The sequence below is a fragment of the Bufo bufo genome, chromosome 1, assembly GCF_905171765.1.
Source record: "Bufo bufo chromosome 1, aBufBuf1.1, whole genome shotgun sequence".
Taxonomy (NCBI): Eukaryota; Metazoa; Chordata; class Amphibia; order Anura; family Bufonidae; genus Bufo; species Bufo bufo.
The window spans coordinates 642,179,386-642,201,825 of NC_053389.1; the positions used below are offsets into that span (position 1 = coordinate 642,179,386).

A 22,440-nucleotide genomic window follows, 5' to 3' on the forward strand; every position below is an offset into this window, starting at 1 on the left:
GTGGTCCCCCCTGCAGATTTCTTGGTTTGGTAGAATAAATGCCCTAAAGATGGATATCTTACCCAAATTCCTCTACCTGTTCCAGACTGCCCCGTGTATTATACCAAATAGTTTTTTTGCCCAATTGCGGTCATTAGCTTCTAGGTTTATCTGGAATGGCACTAAGGCCAGGGTGAGTTACAGAGTTTTATCCAGAGCGAAGAGTGTGGGGGGAGCTGGCCTTCCTGACTTCCAGGCATATTTTAGAGCTTCCATTTCTAATTGTGTTCTAGACCTTATACACAAACGATCTCTGAAACTTTGGGTAGACATAGAACACACCCTCGAGCCCCATATGGTACCTGGGATATTTTGGCTCCCTATAGCAACACTAAATAGCCTTCTACATACTCTTTGTTCTCCCCTACTTCAGATCCTGATCAAACTATGGAGTAGATTTGCCTCCAAAATCAAGTTAATCTCCGCACCGGGTCCTTTGACGCATATTGTGGCTCATCCTGGCCTCCCCTCACAGATCAAGAATCTCCCCTTCTTCCGCACAATTCCCCCGCCCCGGATCCTAATTAGGGACATCTTTAACAGCTCAGGGCTCCTACCTCTCGTGGATCTATCACACATATTCCAAAACTCCCCGAGCCGCTGGTTCCACTACTTTCAACTTCGTAGCTTCTTGGGCTCTCTGGCTCCCGGATCGCAGCTGTCTGCCCCTCTGACAAATTTTGAAAAGCTCTGTGTTGCCAACACAGGCCCAGATCATGGTATTTCTTTGATATATGGCTTGCTGGGTGCCGGTGGAGATGGGGACCTATCACTCGTTGAACAGATGAGAGGTGTTGGGTTTGCCTCTGGTTGGGAGAGTGAACTGACGTTCTCCCTGTCCTCTGAGCAATGGAATCGTTCCCTCTTATTTACGCATAAATCATCCAGGTCCTGTCGTTTACAGGAGTTGAACTATAAGATCCTTACTCGTTGGTATAGGACGCCGGTTAAGTTGCATCATTTTTATCCATCGGTCCCCAACACCTGTTGGCGGTGCCATTCAGAGGTTGGTTCCATGCTACATATCTGGTGGGACTGCCCTGGGGTCGCCCCTTTGTGGCAAGATGTTTTTTCTCTGTATAATGCACTTTACCGGTCTACTATATCTCCCTCCCCTTTGATTGCCCTGCTCTCTATATTCCCGGGTAGGATCAAACATGTCAAAAAGGGAGTACTTAAAACATTTGTCCTTTCTATGAGACAGATCATACCACGCCAGTGGAGATCCTCAGACAGTTTGCAGAGAATTACGTGGATACGTGCCCTGGATGCCTTATTCAGGATGGAAGAAATGGAAGCTGAGGCCTGTAACCAAGTCCAAACATTTGCACTAACCTGGGAACCTTGGAATCAATTTAGGAGCTCCTCTCGTTTTCAAACCTGGTTGGTCTCAGGTGACTGTACCTGGGATACGTGATATGATGTCTTGTCCTTTCCCCTTCCCCCCCGCCCCCCCTACTTTCCACCCCCCCTCCCTCCCCTGTCTTTTGTTTCGTCGTGTTTTGTTCTTGTCTGTCCCCCTGTCTCTCCTAGGTTAACGATTTAATCTGTTTCACTTAAGAGTTACATATTAGTAGCCCTTTGTTCAAAACGCCATCACTGAGTATCTCAGGATTGTGTCCTAAGTTCCTTTTGCCTTCCCTTTCAGTAGTCAAGGTTCTTCATATCGTACTGTATGTATCTAATATTGCTGAACCTCTCCTTTAGCATTTATTTGATGGCATTTGTTTTCTCTGGTCTTCATGGTTGCGTCCCAGAGAAATATGGTGGTCTCTGAATCCATCTGTGCACTTTATTTTATGTTTTACATGGTCTTGGAAATGGAATTGGAGATATACTTTTCATACAATGTCTTGGTTGCTATGTATGATTGTTGTGTTCTTTTTCTATTCAATAAAAATAGATTCAACACTAAAGTATGAACATGTGTATCCTATTGTGTAGTGATCTGCACTAATGATGTAACGGGGTGTGTATTTTATATGAGGGGGGTATATATATGCCTATCAGATTTTGTGTCATTAGGCTTGACAAAGACTGTTACACAGTCGAAACGTTCGTTGCCATCTGTGTCTGGAGGTACGATTAAAGTATTTTTGATATTGCGGAATGCTGCCGAAGCCATCTTCTTTTCTACATGTTCTATTAACAAGTCGCATAAGATAAGCATGGTCCTCACTGGAGTGACTGCGCAATTTTTTTTGTGACTTTTTAAATTTTCGCAATAGTCAATCTGTCTAGAGATTCATTTACATAGGAAAGCATGCCACTTTCAGAAAACCGGCGAGCATAGCGCAAAGCCAATAAAATTTGCAATTTTTTTGCGCAGTTTTAGCGATTGCGCAAACATTTGCCACTTTTTCACTCCATTAAAGAGGACCTTTCACCGATCCTGACATTGTGAACTAAGTATCATGACATATACAGCGGCGCCCAGGGATCTCACTGCACTTACTATTATCCCTGGGCGCCGCTCCGTTCTTCCGTTATGTCCTCCGGTATGTTCGGGGACTTGGTTATAGTAGGCGGAGTCTGCCCTTGTTCTGTGGGCGTCTCCTTCTCCTAGGCTGTAGCGCTGGCCAATCGCAGCGCAGAGCTCATAGCCCGAGAGTTTTTTGTTTTTTTCTCTCCCAGGCTGTGAGCTCTGCGCTGTATATGTCATGATACTTAGTTCACAATGTCAGGATCGGTGAAAGGTCCTCTTTAATTTGACTTGAGCTAATGATAAATCTGGCCCTTCCTCTTTACATAAAGCTTGTCATTTATTTAAATCTCTGCTCTTTCCTAGGAGTCCAGTGGGCGGTGCTGCTCAGTGCCTGACAACCTTCCTAATGACTGTGCACACACGCATAGCAGCAGGTCACTAGGTGGGACCACCCCCTGGACTCCAGAGATTTATACTTTATCTGTTCCCATACAATTATATATCAATCTGTTCAGCTCCTCCTGCTCTATTAAATGCCTCACGCAGCTTTGACACTGTATTCATTGTGGGTTGTTTCCTTTAAGGCACAACATTATTTTGGGATCACATTAGAAATGGCTCATTTGCATCCTAGTGAGGCGTCATTCATTTGCGTTGTGGGTTCAGTGAATTTCATTGCGGTTCTTTATTTTGACGCTTTCGTCTTTGACATCCTGATGCAGATATGAACAAAGCCTTATTTGGTCCTGTGATGTCATGTAAATGCTGACGCTTGACATCACAAGCTCTCATCATGATGCGGCGTTGCACTAGTATAACATTTAATATGAATTTAAAGGGAACCGGTCATCAACTTTCTGCTGCCCATACTAACGGCAGAATTAAGTAGAGACAGGTGAGTTGATGTCAGCGGTCTGTCATTTAGAAGTTAAAAGTAAGTGATTGCCAAGAACCAACATCACAATCATTGCAGTCTGGGCCTGGAAAAGAGTCATGGCCACCTGAGAAGAGTCCTGGTTATTCATGAAGTCCTGCTCTCCTGCCCACCTGCTGATGACTGACAGTCTTCTACCTGGTTTTCTCCCTTTCTCTCTAGGAGAGAATTGCCAATCATCAGCAGATGGGTGAGAGGAGATTATGAATAACCAGGACTCTTCTCAGGTAGATTTGACTTACTTTGAGCTAATCAGTGACACGCCGCTGAAATCAGCATTTCTGTCACTATTTTATGCTGCCCTCAGGGAGGTCAGCATAAAGTTGATGACAGGTTCCCTTTAAGGAATTAAAGGATTGTACATCATTTTGTTCTGCATATTTTTCAGACTTAACTACCTGGTCCCTTTATCTGTAGCTTTGTTGAAGCGGCATATATAGTTGACAAGCTGAATGTTCATGTTAAGGGAGTCAGGGTTGGTTAGTCTGACCTACACTGGTTGTCACCAGATTAATCATTCAACTTAAGATTAGATAAGCATAAGACATCTCCTTGTGTGTATCTTTCAGGACAAGCTGACAATCTTGGTGATTCAATAAAACAGGTGCAGTAATAATGCTGGGTAAATGAAGTAGAATATCATTTTCTGCACAACAGAGGTGAATCAGGCACATCGGATAATGACACATCGACTCGTGCTGTACTCGACATGACCCCCTGCTTCAGAAAACACGGATCCGGAGATTCATCAGAACTGGTGCAAAGGAAAACTGGCTTAGTTGCCTACAGCAACCAATCAGATTGATCCTTCTATTTTTCAAAACTCCCTTAGAAAATCAAAGAATCAACCTGGTTGCTATGGACAGTTTTCCATTGCACCAGTTTTGATAAATGTCCCTCATAATTTCCCAAATGTAATGATAAAAAATAAATAGGGTGTATTTGCAATGAGCTGCCCCCCAGGGCCCTGTTGTGTCCCAGGTTTAGTTGACTGCCGAGTGGTGTGGTGCAGCCTATATGTCTTTGTGTCACGGTGCTCCTACCTGGATACAGTGGGACCCCAGCTTTTGGCTCCGAAGCATTAAAAAGGGGCAATGATTGAGGGTTGAAGGAGAAATAATTCGAGTCCAGACCTCATGGTGAAATTCAATGGCAGCTTTACTGGAATAAACATTCATCCAAACGATTGGCAGGCTTTGTCTTGGTCCCAGCAGGCTTTAGCATAAACTGGCAGGCAAACTCTACTCTGCTTTCTCTGCTGTACTGACAGGCTTCCTTAATCACTTTGTTTTGCTTCTTTATGCTGCACTAAACTCTGCTTAAGTCTGGTTTCTGTACTTTAGGTCTGTTCTGGTATGCTTGGATGGGGTGCCATCGACTGTTATTCCCCTCCTGACACTCAGTAAATAGCTTATCTTCAGCCGAAGAACAATTTCCTCTGGCTGCTACTTCTTTCAGGTCTTCTCTGCTCCAACATGGAGTCAAAACCGGAACAATCAAGAACTGCCACCCCTCCTTCTGGTCAGAACTAGGACTGGCCAACTTACATTGGGGCCCAGGAACATTGTGTTGAGGTTGTTCTTGAGCCCAAGCTATGTAAGCGAGGACCCATGAAAGGTCCTCTTTAGATCTGTTTTCTGCTTAGGAGTCCAGTGGGTGGTCCTACTTGGTAATTACCGTCTTTTTTTCACACGTCAGTGTTCCACGGTCATGTGCTGTACGTGTTCTTCAGAGATGGCACACGTCCCAATTCATTTTAATGTGTATATTGACACATCCATGTTTTAGCGCAGTCCGTGGGTCAGTGTTTTAGCATGGATGCATGCTTTATTTTGTCTTTGTTCTCGGATCCATCACGCCCATTTTAGTCTATGGGTTCGTGAAAGCCACAGATGCAACACGGATGCAATCCATGTTTCATGGATCATTAGGAAGAGATGGTTTGAATTTTTTTTTTCAGCTGTGCAGTGTCGGTGAAAGACAGATGGCACACGGATCCTTCACGGGGGCATCACTGACCACTTTCTAACGGATTTTTCACACGGACGTGTAAATGGGGCTTAAAGGGAACCTGTCACCGGGATTTTGGGTATAGAGCTGAGGACATGGGTTGCTAGATGGCCGCTAGCACATCCACAATACCCAGTCCCCATAGCTCTGTGTGCTTTTATTGGGTAAAAATAAGATTTGAGACATATACAAATTAACCTGAGATGAGTCAGAGCTTGAAAATATGACTCTTCTCTGGTCACACAAGTAAGATATGACTCTTATGTTAATTTGCATATGTATCAAATCGTTTTTTTTTTACACAATAAAAGCACACAGAGCTATGGGGACTGGGTATTGCGGATGTGCTAGTGGCCATCTAGCAACCCATGTCCTCCGCTCTATAGCCAAAATCCCGGTGACAGGTTCCCTTTAATACAGGGAATGCAGTCAATTATGTTATGCTGAATCATTCCCACAAAAGTGTATATTAATTGGCTCAGCTCCTCCTGTTGTATAACGTGATAAGATATCATGTTCAATATGACAGGTTCCCTTTAAATTCAGGGACAGTGTTTAGAGAATAATGGCGGGTGGTAGCCGTTCTGTATGCCTGATATGCCGGCTCATTAATATCAAATATTCCAATGTTTAAAACCCAAAGTTACTTATTTATGTGGTGCCGAACCTTTCCCAAGTTAAAAAAAAAAAAAGTGGCAGAAGAATTCAGATGAAGGAAAGCTGTCATGCATGAAAGATAAATGAATACACAGAGCCGCATCAGACCCGGAGGGACAAAAGATTAGAGGACATTAGAATCCATTTACTGGGATGTTCTCAAAGGAACAAGTAGCTACAAGAAGATAAGGAAAAACAACAGATGTCCTTCCTTGAGGACAATTGCTTCTTTAGTAGTTTGAACTAAGGACTTGAATTTTAAAGGAGTAGAGATTTTTAATTGCCTGATTTGTGGCAGGTAGATGGATTCCCTGTGACGGGAAAACTGGCGTCTTACAAAAGTGCAGGTCCAAAATGCATTTTTTTTAAATGTTTTTTTTTTAAATTTTTGTGATTTTGTGGCGCTATCAGAGAATACCTTTAGCAGCCAGATATCCTTTTCTTACTCCTCGGCTTTTAACCTTTCATTGACTGGCTTCCTACTGAGGTTGAAAATGTTTGAAACCTGCTGCGTTACTTTTGGGCTTATTTGATCATGTCCTTAGTAATATTTTTTTCGCTAGTTTTCAGTTTTAGCTGCAATATACTATATATTGACTTGAATTTTGAGAAACGCATTTCATTTTCCTTCAGAGACCACATAATTAGGAATGAGTTGCTTCTAGAACAATCTCTGATACCGCGCACTACCTTCCCCGAATTAGATATGATCCCCCTGCTGAAAGATACCCGCAGTAGTACAACCAGTTTCTATTCCCAATTACCTTGCTGATGGTTTCTTTCTCTACGGCATCTGTCTTTCTCTAAATGCAGTGTGGGATTCGCGCTGTGACGGGTGGTCTGTAGTTGCATAGTGACGTCACTAGTTGCTCCTTGAGAGCAATTCCGAATAAACGGAATCGCGCCACCGGCCGGGGCGCTATCCATAGCCTAGATATCGGACTCGTCACAGCGCGAGTCCCACACTGCATTTGCCGAACTCTCTGCATAAGCGCTGTCAGTCACAGGGGGCGTGTTACCTTGATGACTAGAAAATAGCGCGGATGGAGGGTAAAAGAACGTTTTCTGAGCTTTTACCACATCTGACTGCTGAATGAAAATGATAATTAGAAACGCACTGCGGCTACTCTCAGGTACTGCTGGCGGCTTGGGATGGTTTTTGGAGGTGACAGGTTCCCTTTAAGTCCAGATATTTCTGTACTAAAACTGCATCTTGTAATTAATGTCAGATTCCAGATTAATGGGATCTCTTGAAGGTTGTCAGATGAAAGGAGAATTAAACCTGAAGTCTATCATGAACGTCTTGTTCCTACTGTAGTGTTCTCAACATCTGTTCCTTATGTTAACTACTAGAACACTTTTTTTTGGTGGTAAAAGCAGAATTGCGTTCCATTCCATGGAAAGGCATTCCATTATGCTTTCCATCATAGAATTGCGTTATGGTCCGTGGTAACGGAATCCATAACGCAATTCTGCTTTTACCCCCAAATGAAGCGTGAACAAATTTCATAATATGAAATTCGCTCATCTCTATTAACTAGTTTATCTCAGTTATGCAGTACCGAGAACCACAGAAATTCATGTGTGTGAATAATGTCAGCACGTCTCTTTCACAAGTTTGTACTTGCGCAATATTTAAAGTACAGAGGTTAAATTATTCAATTTAGAGTGTGTGCAGGTGCCACTAGGGGGAGCTAACTGCATCCGGATTTCAGTCCAATTTAATAACACTATGTAAGCTCCTAATCGCCCCCTACTGGCGTCTTTAGGCAACCAGAAATGTATTTGCCAAGAATCTCACATTTATAATGGAGCATTAGCATGAGTATATTTTCTATAGTGCGTATGGCACAATTGTATTGTATTTGTGTTTGTAGAGTGCTGTTGCATTGTGTGTTTTTTGCTTTTGTCAATCAAAGTGTTTGTCCTAATGGTCCCTTTAGTTTTGTCTGTTTGAGCTTAGAAAACTAGTTATGCCCAATAGCTTAACATTTTTGTGTTTTTTGCATGTAAGTAAAATGTGTTCTTTGCTGTTTATTTGCAGGTCAGTATGGAAACAAATTGAATAATTATATTAAACATTATGAAGGATTGTCTTACGACATGGACTCCTTACACCAAAAACACCAACGTGCCAAGAGAGCGGTATCCAATGAGGACCAGTTTGTACACTTGGATTTTCATGCTCATGGAAGGTAAGAGCTGGTTTTCTTGGTCATTGCTGAATGGTTGGACGTGAATAGCCAAACGTTCTTGTATGTTAGGTGATAATACAGACTTTTGGGGTAAAACTCATGGTGTGTCATTTTATCCATCATCGGCTGTATACGACACTCACAATTACTATATAGGCCTAACGCTGCCAAAAAACTGTCTATGAAGTTTAGACAGCAGTAACACACAAAACGATTAAATATAATGTTTTGTGGTGTGGAGCTTAAACTGGGAGCACATCAATCTTATATCTTATGCAGTGGATCTCTCCCGCAGACTTCATCCTGTTCATTGGGTGCATTTAGACACCGGTCTGTCCATAACTTCGGCATATCCACCACCAATTCTAAATGTAAGACGTCTTCCTTGCTGTATGACATTTAGACCTTTTCTATGCCTAAGGGTCCATTTACACATCCGTGTGTTTTGCAGATCTGCAAAACACGGATACCGGCAATGTGTGTTCTGCATTTTGTGGACCGCACATTGCCGGCACTAATAGAATATGCCTATTGTCCGCAATTGTGGACAAGAATAGGGCATGTTCTATTTTTTTCAGGAACGGAAGTGCGGACCCGGAAGTGCACGCCACCCTTTTTTTTTTTTAAAGACCTGCTTGTTATCATTCCCTGTTATTGTTCCCTATAGGGAAAAGGTTTTTTAAAAATAAACAGAAAATTAAAAAATAGAAAAATTCTAATCTAATTATTTTTTATAATTCTACCCCATTTGGAATTTTTTTTTCTGCTTCCCACCATATTGTATTCAACTGTAAATAGTGCCATTGAAAAGTACATCTCATACGGCTATGTGAATGAAAAAATAAGTTATGGCTTTGAGTGGGATGGGAGTAAAAAATAAGCAAAAAAAAAAGGGGAAATCGTCCATTCTTGAAATGGTTAAACAATGGGTAATTTTCTGATGACACAGTCCAAAAGTGGAAAGCTTCATTCTGTCACGTGTCTGTTATTTCTGGCGGAAAGAAAAGTCGCGCCAACAGGACTTTTTGGTTTTGTCAAAAATAGTGGAAACCCAATGAAGCGGACACTGAGCCTAACTGATGCTCAGAGCACCTACATACACAAACTGGGATTAAGGGTCCATTCACACGTCCGCAAAAGGGTCTGCACCCGTTCCGCAATTTTGCGGAATTGGTGCGTACCCATTCATTCTCTATGGGCCCGGACGTGAAGCGGAGAGCACACTGTTTCGGCCCCGAACTTCCGGTCCGCAGCTCCGCAAAAGATAGAACATGTCCTATTCTTGTCCGCAGCTGCGGACAAGAATAGGCATTTCTATAGTGGGTGCTGGCCGGGTGTGTTGCGGATCCGCAACACACCACGGACGTGTGAATGGACCCTAAAATGGACACTTTTTGTACATGCTATTTTTCTGTTCCTCTGATTGAACAGAATATCGGAAAAGTCAATGTAGATGTGAACAAACACGTAGTGCGTGAAGCAGGGGCCTGCAGGAAGCGACTGTGTTGGGGTGTTTCTGGGTGCTATCCATTTGGTTTGTTTTTATATGTGCTGGGTTTATTTACTGTTGGATTCCTAATTTAGAATATTGGTAATACAGTTAGGGTGCCGATTGTGGGAATACTACTGTTATTACAAATTATAGCACATCTAACGTTTTACTGTGATTTATTAGACCTGGTTAGGATGTTGTCTGCCTGTTAATAAATAGTTCTATGTTTTTAATATGATATACTTAATAAAGGTGAACTGTGTTTTATACAGCTGGCATAGTGGATTTTCTATATCTTTGGTAGCATTTTTTGGTCAGCACCTGCCCAATATCGCGGTTTGATAGAGCCCTTTTGGAATCGGTGAAGTCATAATTAAAGCTTGTTGATAATTATATGTTTGGGTCTGACCAGTGAAGCGTTATGCCATTGATTGTGACCAGTTTACTTTTATATGCCATTTTTATCACTGAAAAGATTTTTATTTATTTTTTCTCACTTATTTTTTGCATTTGCACTGTTCAAATAATCTTAGGAATGTAATAGGTTAATATTGCTACCCCTTTTAAACTAGAATAATACATTTTTTAATAACCTGCAATTGCAGAAGTATTCAGATCCAGGTGCTGGTTTGAAAAATCTTGAATATTTTTTTTATTTTTGTGCGACAACCCCTTTAGTTTGCCATAATTTTTATGGACTAAAGACTCCAGACTATTATAAATCTATATTTACACTTTACAATCTTGTATTACTTTATACTATGTTTTTACAGTGTTTTCTTCAGTTCATTTTGGTTAGAAAATTCCCTTTTCACTAATTACTTCTGCCAAACATGAGAAGCGCCTTATCTGTTCTGTAACCTATCACTACCCATTTCTTTTTTACCGAAAATAACACCCTCCTTTAAGCAGCCTTATCGGCACCACCAGACTGAAAAGGGACATGTGACATTATTTAACCTGCAGCTTGCCTAGAGATTAAATAGTACAGATCTAAGCTGTTTGTCGGAGACACATTTGCAAATATCTCAATGTGAACATTTACACACCACTCACAAAGGGAGTAATCTGCTCGGGACCCACCTACCAGTCATGTTTTTAGGATCTCCTTAGTATTGAGCAGGTGATATAATTAATGTCCATGCATCAGGACTTACAACAGGTATTCATTCTGTGGGTTATTCTCAAACCCTGACGGGTAGGTGGGTCCCGAGGACCGGAGTTGAGAAACCCCAGCTAGGACAGGGAGATCTTAGAAGGGGATATGTTGGGTTTACCCAAGGTTAGATTCACACTAGTGTTACAGCTCTCCTGCAGGCTGCTCCGGCAGAGAACAGCCAGTTGGAGCTCTCTGGATCCGGCAAAGCCGGATGTTAGCTCAGTTCCTGCTAAACCATTGCCTATAATGGGATCTGGCAGAGATCTGTCTGCTACCCGTCAAATATGCCGGGATTTGGCTGGAAAAAAACTGCATGTGACAATTTTTGTCCGGCCAAATCCCGCCATAATTTCCATATCCCATTAGAGGCAATGGGGCCAGTGGGCATTGAGGCAACATCCAGCTCTGCCGGATCCAGAGAGCTCCAACAGGCTGTTCTCTGCTGGGACAGCCTGCAGGAGAGCTGGAGCACTGCTTTGTAAAATGGTCATGTTGGTTAGTAATTGGCAGCGGTCGAATTAGAGTGCAGACAACCTAAAGGAACTACAACGCTCCTTTTGTTGCCTCAGATTGATACTCCTCAGAGTTACGGCACCTGCAGTTGTACACTAGCAGAAGGACCGACTTAGCACGGGTATATTTCATCTGTTTCATTTAATGTTTGTGTGTTAAGACATTGACCGTATCCCCCATAAGTGACCCCTACAGCACCCTGTCCCCTTAAAAATGAACTCCACAGCCCCCACCCCTTAACACAGTACCCCCCACAGTGCCCCACCTCCTTAAAATGGGATCTTCACAGCAGCCCACTCCCTTGACAGTTACCTCCTCAAGGGCTCACCCCCTTAACAGTGACCTCTACAGCACCCCGTCCCTTATCACTGACCTTCATAGGGGATTGTCCCCTTATCTGTGACCTTCACTGTTCCCTGCCCCCTTAACAGACCTCCACAGCACCCTTCCCTTTAACAGTGACCGCAACAGTACCCCGCTCCCTTAACAATGACCTCACAGTAACCTCCACAGTGCCTGCCCCTTTGAAAGCTAGGGCCACACGACTACATGTGTCACGCAACAATTTCTATAATGATAGGCTATGGTGTCGCACTGCAACATACTGTAACACGACAGTTGCAAAAAATCCATTAAAGATGGCAGTGCAACACTATATAGCCCGTCATTATAAAAATTGTTTCACAACAAAATGTTGCAGTGTAGTTGTGCCCTATGTGTGGTGAGACTTATTGTCACGTGACGCATTTCGTCGTGTAGCCCTAGCCTAAAGCTGACCTACAGCAGTGAAGAAAAATGTCTCCGTATGATCATACTACATAATGCCACCAGCATAGATTGTGATATAACACCACCTATGGATAGTATTATACAGATATCACTACTACAGGGGGTATATTGATTAAGATCGTGTTTATTTTGTTTTTATATCTATCTTATAGGGTTATATTTTTTTTATCCATGATTTTATTGCAATTGGTTTGTGTTTTTATGATGTGAAACGATCAAATGTTATTTAGATTATTGTCAGTCCATATATTGCCAGTTAGAGTGCCCCCCGTCTTTACATAATTTCTAATTAAGTGGAATAACAGGTCTGTGCCCAGTGGTCTGTACATTTTCACTTCTCTTTTCGCAGGATAACTGCACTTGCTGTAAACAGTAATCTAGCACTGTCACAGCTCCTGATTAAATGGTTAAGTATTGGAATTATGAAATGTGGTGAGAGATGACGCCCTAAAAAAATCTGTCATGCGTTTCAAAGCGGATTCAGCTGATGAAGTCTATCATAAGAGTAAAGGGTGTGGGCAGATCCCATTTTAGCTAGCTGATCAGAATGTTTCCTCCCTGTATTTTTGGGTGTAACAGCACTGAATGCTTGTTCCCCTTAGGGTATTTGCACACGCCTTTTCTTTAAGGCCTCTATCACACGACCGTATGGCTTTTTCAGTGTTTTGCTGTCTGTTTTTCACGGATCCGTTCCGTTTTTTTGTTTCCGTTGTGTTTCCTTTTTTGTTTTTTGTTTTTCCGTATGGCATATACAGTATACAGTAATTACATTGAAAAAATTGGGCTGGGCATAACATTTCAATAGATGGTTCCGCAAAAACGGCACGGATACGGAAGATTGACTTGAATGGAGCGACAGAACGTGATTTGCGGGCAATAATAGGACCTGTTCGATCTTTCAACGGAACGGAAATACGGAAACGGAATGCATACGGAGTACATTCCTTTTTTTTTTTGCGGGGCCATTCAAATGAGTGGTTCCGTATACGGAATGCAAAAAACGGCCAGTAAACAGGGAAAAAAACAAAACGGTTGTGTTAGAGACCTAATGCTGATTTTGGTGCCTGAAATGCATATCTATTTTTCAGAAATACACACACCATCCATAGGGTTTCCTTTAGGGCTTAAGTCACACTGTGTGGGAAGACCATAGCAAAATTCTGGTGGCTGCCGCATGCTGTTTGCATCCCATTATTTTCAGTGACAGGCAGGTGTGGACAGATGCCACGGCAGGTGTCCACTCACGGTTTAGTTTTTTCCATGGTGCTGGGCTACAAGAGGATTTGTGGCATCCAAAGTGAACAACCGGCGTTTTTTTGACAGCGTCAAAATCCATTGTGCAAATGTGCCCCGACCCTAGTCACATGCACTAGAACATTTCTATATGGATTTTCATCAGTGTGGTGTAAATTTAAGGGGTTGGTGGATGTTTGATGCACGAGACCCCGCTGATCGGCTGTTTGAGAAGGCAGTGACGCTCACAGTAGCTTTGCAGCTTTCTTTGTTTCCCGCAGGCCAGTGAGGTAAAGACTGTCGCATGGCCTGAGTGCAGCTCGGCCTCATTGACGTGAATGCTGCTGAGCTACACCCAGGCCATTGAAATAGTCGTGACGTCACTGGCCTGCGGGAAGCAGCAAGAAGGCTGCAACACTACTGCGAGCGCCACTTCCTTCTCAAACAGCTGATCGGCGGGGGTCCCAGGTGTCAGACCCCTGCCAAACAGATGCTGATCTATGATGAGATTTTTATTAAATATTTAGTTTAAATTAATTTTGTAGTTCCTTAAATGGACTCTTTCATTCAAGAAAAAAAAAAATCCACATTAACTGGGGAAGAACACTTACTTGGTTCCCTTCTTTTTATCTTTAAATTTGCAGGTCCGCCAATTCCCAGGCGGTGGTTGTTCCATCAAAGATGGCCGCACTGCTTCTCAGACTTCTTTCTATGCCCTGCGCATCGTTAATCAAAACCGCCTAATGCTTTCATCCGATTGGCCAGCACTGCTTTACATGATCAGTGCTGGACAATCTAAGAGCAGGATTGGACAAGCTGAAAGTGTCTTGGACTACCATTGCCGTGTGCATAAGTTCGTCTGAGGACCAGTACGGTTATCTTGGATGCAACACTGACATCATTTCTATTGTGCAGATCCGCTTTTGGCAGACCACAAAATACATACGGTCATCTGTATGAGGCCTTTGTATGATGTATGTATATATGTATGTATGTGTGTGTATGTATATATATATATATATATATATATATATATATATATATATATATATATTAGATATATTCTCAAACTGTCCACTTAGGAAGCAACACTGAGTGACAATCAATTTCACATGCTAATTGCCTATAATTTCCACCTGTTGTCTATCCCATTTGCACAACAGCAAGACACCCCCCAATAAAGGAATGGTTCTGCAGGTGGTGACAACAGACCACTTCTCAGTTCCTATGCTTCCTGGCTGATGTTTTGGTCACTTTTGAATGCTGGCGGTGCTTTCACTCTAGTGGTAGCATGAGACGGAGTCTACAACCCACACAAGTGGCTCAGGTAGTGCAGCTTATCCAGGATGGCACATCAATGCGAGCTGTGGCAAGAAGGTTTGCTGGGTCTGTCAGCGTAGTGTCCAGAGCATGGAGGCGCTACCAGGAGACAGGCCAGTACATCAGGAGACGTGGAGGAGGCCGTAGGAGGGCAACAACCCAGCAGCAGGACCGCTACCTCCGCCTTTGTGCAAGGAGGAACAGGAGGAGCACTGCCAGAGCCCGCAAAATGACCTCCAGCAGGCCACAAATGTGCATGTGTCTGCTTTAACGGTCAGAAACAGACTCTATGAGGGCCCAATGTCCACAGGTGGGGGTTGTGCTTACAGCCCAACACCGTGCAGGACGTTTGGCATTTGCCAGAGAACACCAAGATTGGCAAATTTGCCACTGGCGCCCTGTGCTCTTCACAGATGAAAGCAGGTTCACACTGAGCACATGTGACAGACGTGACAGACTCTGGAGACGCCGTGGATAACGTTCTGCTGCCTGCAACATCCTCCAGCATGACCGGTTTGGCATTGGGTCAGTAATGGTGTGGGGTGGCATTTCTTTGGAGGGCCGCACAGCCCTCCATGTGCTCGCCAGAGGTAGCCTGACTGCCATTAGGTACCGAGATGAGATCCTCAGACCCCTTGTGAGACCATATGCTTGTGCGGTTGGCCCTGGGTTCCTCCTAATGCAAGACAATGCTAGAGTGGCTGGAGTGTGTCAGCAGTTCCTGCAAGACGAAGGCATAGATGCTATGGACTGGCCCGCCCGTTCCCCAGACCTGAATCCAATTGAGCACATCTGGGACATCATGTCTCGCTCTATCCACCACAGACTGTCCAGGAGTTGGCAGATGCTTTAGTCCAGGTCTGGGAGGAGATCCCTCAGGAGACCGTCCGCCACCTCATCAGGAGCATGCACAGGTGTTGTAGGGAGGTCATACAGGCACGTGGAGGCCACACACACTACTGAGCCTCATTTTGACTTGTTTTAAGGACATTACATAAAAGTTGGATCAGCCTGTAGTGTGTTTTTCCACTTTAATTTTGAGTGTGACTCCAAATCCAGACCTCCATGGGTTGAAAAATTTGATTTCCTTTTTTTTTTATTTTTGTGTGATTTTGTTGTCAGCACATTCAACTATGTAAAGAACAAAGTATTTCAGAAGAATATTTAATTAACTCAGATCTAGGATGTGTTATTTTTATGTTCCCTTTATTTTTTTGAGCAGTGTATGTATATGTGTGTATATAGATATAGAGAGAGAGAGAGAAATAAAAAAGAAAAAAAGCAGCACACAATTCACCGGGTGCAAAACAATCCTCCTGGGGACCTGCGACCAAGATCCCAAATTGTATAGAAAGCGAAAGAAGGCAGCACTCCAAATAAACTTGAAAAAAGTGGACGGTTTATTCACTCATTCAGCGACGTTTCAGCTCTCTCAATGGAGCCTTTTTCCAGCTGAGTAACATGTGCCAAATTACATATATAAATAGTGCAAGTAATTACCAGAATACAAATTGGTACATCATATAATAAAGTGAAAATGCATACAAATTACAATAGCATTACAGATATAAATACCATGGTGTCATAATATAGTGAAATAACAATGTAAAAAAATCTTAAAAAATTCACAGTATGATATCTCCGGTGTACAATCTTCAGAATACCATAATCATCAATCAAGTCTGACTTGATTGATGATTATGGTATTCTGAAGATTGTACACCGGAGATATCATACTGTGAATTTTTTAAGATTTTTTTACATTGTTATTTCACTATATTATGACACCATGGTATTTATATCTGTAATGCTATTGTAATTTGTATGCATTTTCACTTTATTATATGATGTACCAATTTGTATTCTGGTAATTACTTGCACTATTTATATATGTAATTTGGCACATGTTACTCAGCTGGAAAAAGGCTCCATTGAGAGAGCTGAAACGTCGCTGAATGAGTGAATAAACCGTCCACTTTTTTCAAGTTTATTTGGAGTGCTGCCTTCTTTCGCTATATATATATATATATATATATATATATATATATAATTTTTTTTTATTGTTGTAATTATGTACAGCAGAACTGCGAAAATTGGCTACCAGAGCTGCAAAATGTCCAAACTCCCCAGCAGTGACAGGGTTAAAGTACATTCTCGATGCCCTCGGTGCTGCACGTTCTGTATTGGAGAAGTCCTCATCTGTGTCTGGGAATCTCCCTTCTACTCCCACCCAGGGGAGTTCAGGCTGAAGGTGTTTCTTTCAGAAGCGGTTTGTAGTGACTGGCTTTGGCAAGGATTCTGAAGCTTACGAAAGGGATAGTCTTTCCTTTCCCAGTATATAAAGTGTTCCTGTGTATTGTGGATCCCTGACACAGGCAGCTATATATTATCAACTATTTTGTGATGATTCTTCATGTGGCACTTCTTTGTCAGTTTGTGTTTAGTCTGCTCTGCTTGTTTTGGCTTTTAACGTCTCTACTTGCTGTTTTGTGGCTTTTATATGCTTCTTGCATCCAGGTTGAAAGGATGGAACTGCAAAATCAAAGCGGCTCAGTATTGTTAGTGCTTCTACTTTGCTTTAGTCTGTGCTGTTTTCTGTAGTCCCACAGGATTCAGCTTTTTAGACTGGCCTAGTCTGCCAGACACTTGTTTGTTGGCTTAGGCTAGGACTATGCGCAGCAGTTTTTGTAAGGATGGTCAATGGTGTCGCACTGTGACATACTGTGACACGACAGTCGCCAAAAATGTATCCACGTTGGATTTTAGGCTAGGGCTACACGACGACATTTGTTGCAGTAATGTGGTGCATAAAATATCTTTTATAATGACCGTCTATAGTGTCGCACTGTGACTGTCAGGAACGAGCGTTTGCAGGTCCTGATGATCTGCCCGTCTAAATCCACCTTTAGTTGGAGAACTGTAGAATATATATATATATCTATATATATATATCTATATATATATATATATATATCTATATATATATATATCTATATATATATATATATCTATATATATATATATATCTATATATATATATATATATATATATCTATATATATATATATATATATCTATATCTATATCTATATATATATATATATATATATATATATATATATATATATATATATATATATATATATATATATCTCTCATTTATTTTTTATTTATATTGAACCCTCTTACGTCGTCCCTCTGGTGCCCACTGACCTGAATGTCCTGCATTTAACCACTGCAGACTCAGGTTGTCACATATCACACAAACATTTACGTAGAGGGTTCTAAGTCTTCCAAGTGTAATAGTTGCCCAGTTTGAATACTGGAAAAGTTTCATCATGAATATATCTTTATTTTATGATGTCTGTGGGGTTTCGCTCTGGAAGATAGGGTAAGCGGGCGCAGTACAGAGGCAAAATACAAGTTCTTAACTCAAAACGTCAGTGTTTATTCACACTTGAGGCAATTGCACAAAACAGCACGTAACTTTGCAGTCTTGGTGTTAATTCACACACAATGGAAAGTTCATATAACACAAGTCACCTTGCTGGCAGTTCTGCCTCCAGTGGTCCACAGCAGGCTTTAGGGGGCCTGTTTCCCCAGCGTGCGGCTCTCAGCCGTCCAGCATGGCACAAAGCCTCAGATCCCAAAAACGGAGACATCTCTGCTGGGCCCAGCTGCCTATTTAAGGACAGCCAGGTGCTGCCAAAACCCGGACCGGCACTTAAACTCTGGTCGGTATTTGACCTCACCTGGCTGGAAACCAGCCCAGCCGCACATGCTGGGAGGAAAATACCTACCTTGCCAGAAACAACCCCTCACTGTGTCACATACTGTAAAAATCCTAGTTATTAACTAAGCGATCCATATAGACCACTCATTTTACTGTATACCTACTTCAAGCATCAGCTACCTTTCTTACCTGCTCGGGACGAAATGCCTCATCTGTTGAAAGTTATCCAAACCAGTGAATCTGATGTGTATGGGGGCCTCCAGACGGCAGATGCTGCTTTGTTCCCACTGGTGTCTGGCAATAGACAAATACACTTGCCAGTTATTGATGCAACCATTCATACAAATGGTCATTCTTGATAATTGTTCTGGTTCTCGGCCGATGTAAAGTTCCCTTACACCCATCCCTCCATTAAAATAAACATTCATGCTCGGCTGGGCATGTATTCTTATAATGCAGTCTGTTATCTGGAGTGTGACCAACTCAGGTCACAAGGAAAACTGTCATTACTCCCATGATAGGTAGGAACAGGATTGCAAAAAATAAAAAAAACTTTTTTGTATTCATCTCTGCATGCCACCTAGTGGCATTACATATCTGGAGAACGTGGCACCTTCTGTAACTTATGCGGGAGCTGCATGGAATCCCTTCCGCCTCTACATTAAGAATAGATTTGACATGTTCTGTTTGCATATGTCCAGTTAATATTTCTTGCCCTGGTGCAGAAGTATAGGGTAATAGAGCGCCGCCCCCTTGTGGACAAGGGACAGTTTTAAAGCTTGGCATTACCTATTGAACTGTTATATTTATACCGCTGTCAATAATAGGGATTATGGTGGCTTTTTAAGGAGCAGTTTTAAGAATGGACTTTTACAGAGAGCTCATACTGAGCATTTGGTTCTATGTAAAATGTGTGTATGAAGACCTGATTTCTCATACCTTGACTCCAGAATTCTGGTTTTCAAAAGTCGCAATAGTTTTTTTTTGTTGCAGTTTTACATCACCGTTTATAATGTTGGAGGGAAAGTGGGCGTGGTTAGCCATGTTAATGAATTTCACTCCAGATTTATTATTGAGACTGTGACTTTTTATAAAAAAATTAAAAATAAAAATTTTATTCCAGGAGGATAGTGGAGTATGAAATCTGGATTAGCTTCTCTAGATAAGTGTTAGATCTAAGGATAAGACAAATGTATCAAGTAACATGAGACCTTTAATAAATGTGGCATAAAGTACTTCAACGAACGACTTCAAACACTCCCCTCATGATACATCCCCCTAAGGCTCTTTGTCAGGCCGCTGCTAGTTACTCGATGCTGATGTGTTACAAGCCACATGACTAATCATGAGCCTTCTTGTAGTCACGTTAAGTCACATGTTGGATATGAACAATTCTCCAAGCATATAAGAGGGTCTTATGACTTAAAAAGGGGTTGTCTCACTTCAGCAAGAAAGTATTTATCATGTAGAGAAAGGAAATACAAGGCACTTATTAATGTATTGTGATTGTCCAGATTGCTTCCTTTGCTGGCTGAATATATTTTTCCATCACCTTTATAAATTGCTCATATCCGGGGGTTACAGCCACTTCTGCAGCGCAGATATGCGGTGGCCAGGATGGCATTGCTGCGTGTGTGCACTCCTGCGGTCCCAGCCACCAGACAGCACGGCATCTGCTGCTGGATTGCAGAGCAGTCTTCCTGGCACGTTCTGCGGTGACCTGACATCACACAGCATAAGGTCATAGAATGCGCCTTTGTCCTCATGCTGTGTGGAGGTCACAGCAAAGCTTGCCGCAACGGCAAAAGATCGTCAGGGAGCAGGGAGTACACAGCATTCACCGCTCCCCAATTGTCCTGTACTAATGAGCGCTTACTTAATGGACGTGCTCATTAGTATTTGTCCCATAGGACACACTGAGACTCTCTCCCCCCCCCCCCCCCCCCCAACCTTGGGAGGAAATGAGTGCATCCTATAAGGCGAAAAAAAAAAAAATAGATCTATCTATCTATCTATCTATCTATCTATCTATCTATCTATCTATCTATCTATCTATCTATCTATCGCAATCTGCTCAGCTGCTTCTGCTCTATAACTTGTTGCCTGAAAATTAGCCACCATAATCAACATGAGATTCCCTTTGAGGTGTTTCACCGCTCTTTAACTGTACTGTATTTGATTTACTTTTAACATGACGGTTATACATCGCTTCATTCTCACTGCTTGTGTGTACGGTGGAACTCCTATCGTTAGTTGAGATTGATGTAGACAGGCCTCTGTGAGAACCAGAAATCGCTCCTGTCCTGACTTCCCTGCTGATTACACTTACCTACACTGACAGATTATCACAAACCCATCACCCCTAACAGGACATGATCTGATTCTGTCCTTAGCACAAAATACAGTTAGATAGCAGCCACATGCCCTTTTGGCCTACAGCTATCGATCCCGGCTACTACATAAACTCCTATTTGTTGTGAGCAGGAGAGGAGAGCGCTCCTGTCAGGCACTTTTGATGCCACTAGATAGCAAAGCATTTGGCATGTTACCATCCAAAATGCCCCTTATTGAGTCACAATGTGACAGCACGTTAAGTCCTATGCGTTAATTTGGCAGAAGAATGCCAACAAGATGTTAGAATCCGCTTACAATTATGATGTTTATTCTGACTGGTACCCTAGTTGTTGTGGTGAAGGTGAGAGACCCACTGCCTTCATACTTAAAACCCATGCCGCCTCACTGCTCTAACTTTCCCTTATGAGCCTTGTGTATCTCCAAGGTGAAACGCGTAGGCGTATAAACCTAGCAGGCATGGGAGTTAGGTGGACCCAGGGTGGAGCCTAGCAATGCTTGTTTCTAGCTAGGGCTTGCTAGATGATAAGAATTCCCGCTGATGTGGTGCAGTAAAGCAACACAGAACTTAGTTCTTAATCCCTGTGGACCCGCTACTACAGCTCATTTACTTTAGAGGTTGTCCTGCCATATATATTGATATGTTATCTATATCAGATCGGGGGTCTAACATCCTGGAACCCCCGCTGATCAGCTGCTTGAAGATCAGGCAGCGCTGTGAGCACTGCTTCCTCTTCATTACACTGCCCGTCATCTCAGTAGTGCAGTGTAATGACGAGTACTCGCTCCATACATTTGTATGCGTCCTCTCTTGTGGAGCTGCGACATGATGTAATGAGATCACATGGAGCACCACCTCCTTTTCAAACAGCCAATCGGCCGGGGTCCTGGGTGTTGTACCCGTGCCGATCAGATATTGATGACCTATCCTGACAATAGGTCATCAGTATATATGACTGGACAACCCCTTAACGACAGTAGATTTTAACCCCTGAGTGACCACCAATTTGGTTTTTCATAGCAGTCACTTAGGCCTTTTTATGGTGGCCTAGTCTATATGGCAGTGATGGCGAACCTATGGCACGGGTGCCAGAGGCGGCACTCAGAGCCCTCTATGTGGGCACCCACGCCCTGGAAAAAGTCTATGGCATAGCAATATGCTTAGACTTTTCATGCCATTCATCATCCCCAGGACACACTATAAACAGCACAGGCAGCGCATTAAATGTAGGCTATTAATCTACACTGCGTGCAGAATTATTAGGCAAATGAGTATTTTGACCACATCATCCTCTTTATGCATGTTGTCTTACTCCAAGCTGTATAGGCTCGAAAGCCTACTACTAATTAAGCATATTAGGTGATGTGCATCTCTGTAATGAGAAGGGGTGTGGTCTAATGACATCAACACCCTATATTAGGTCTGCATAATTATTAGGCAACTTCCTTTCCTTTGGCAAAATGGGTCAAAAGAAGGACTTGACAGGCTCAGAAAAGTCAAAAATAGTGAGATATCTTGCAGAGGGATGCAGCACTCTTAAAATTGCAAAGCTTCTGAAGCGTGATCATCGAACAATCAAGCGTTTCAT

At 42.5% G+C, this 22,440-nt stretch overlaps 1 protein-coding gene across 1 annotated transcript in view; it reads left to right on the forward strand.

Annotated features, from left to right (window-relative positions):
• Window positions 1-22,440, forward strand: part of ADAM10 (ADAM metallopeptidase domain 10) — a 192,876-nt gene that overhangs the window by 62,821 nt on the left and 107,615 nt on the right. The window contains exon 2 of the mRNA XM_040413883.1: window positions 8,110-8,260. Within this exon, the coding sequence (XP_040269817.1) occupies window positions 8,110-8,260 (151 nt within the window). The remainder of the gene's footprint in view (window positions 1-8,109; window positions 8,261-22,440) is intronic.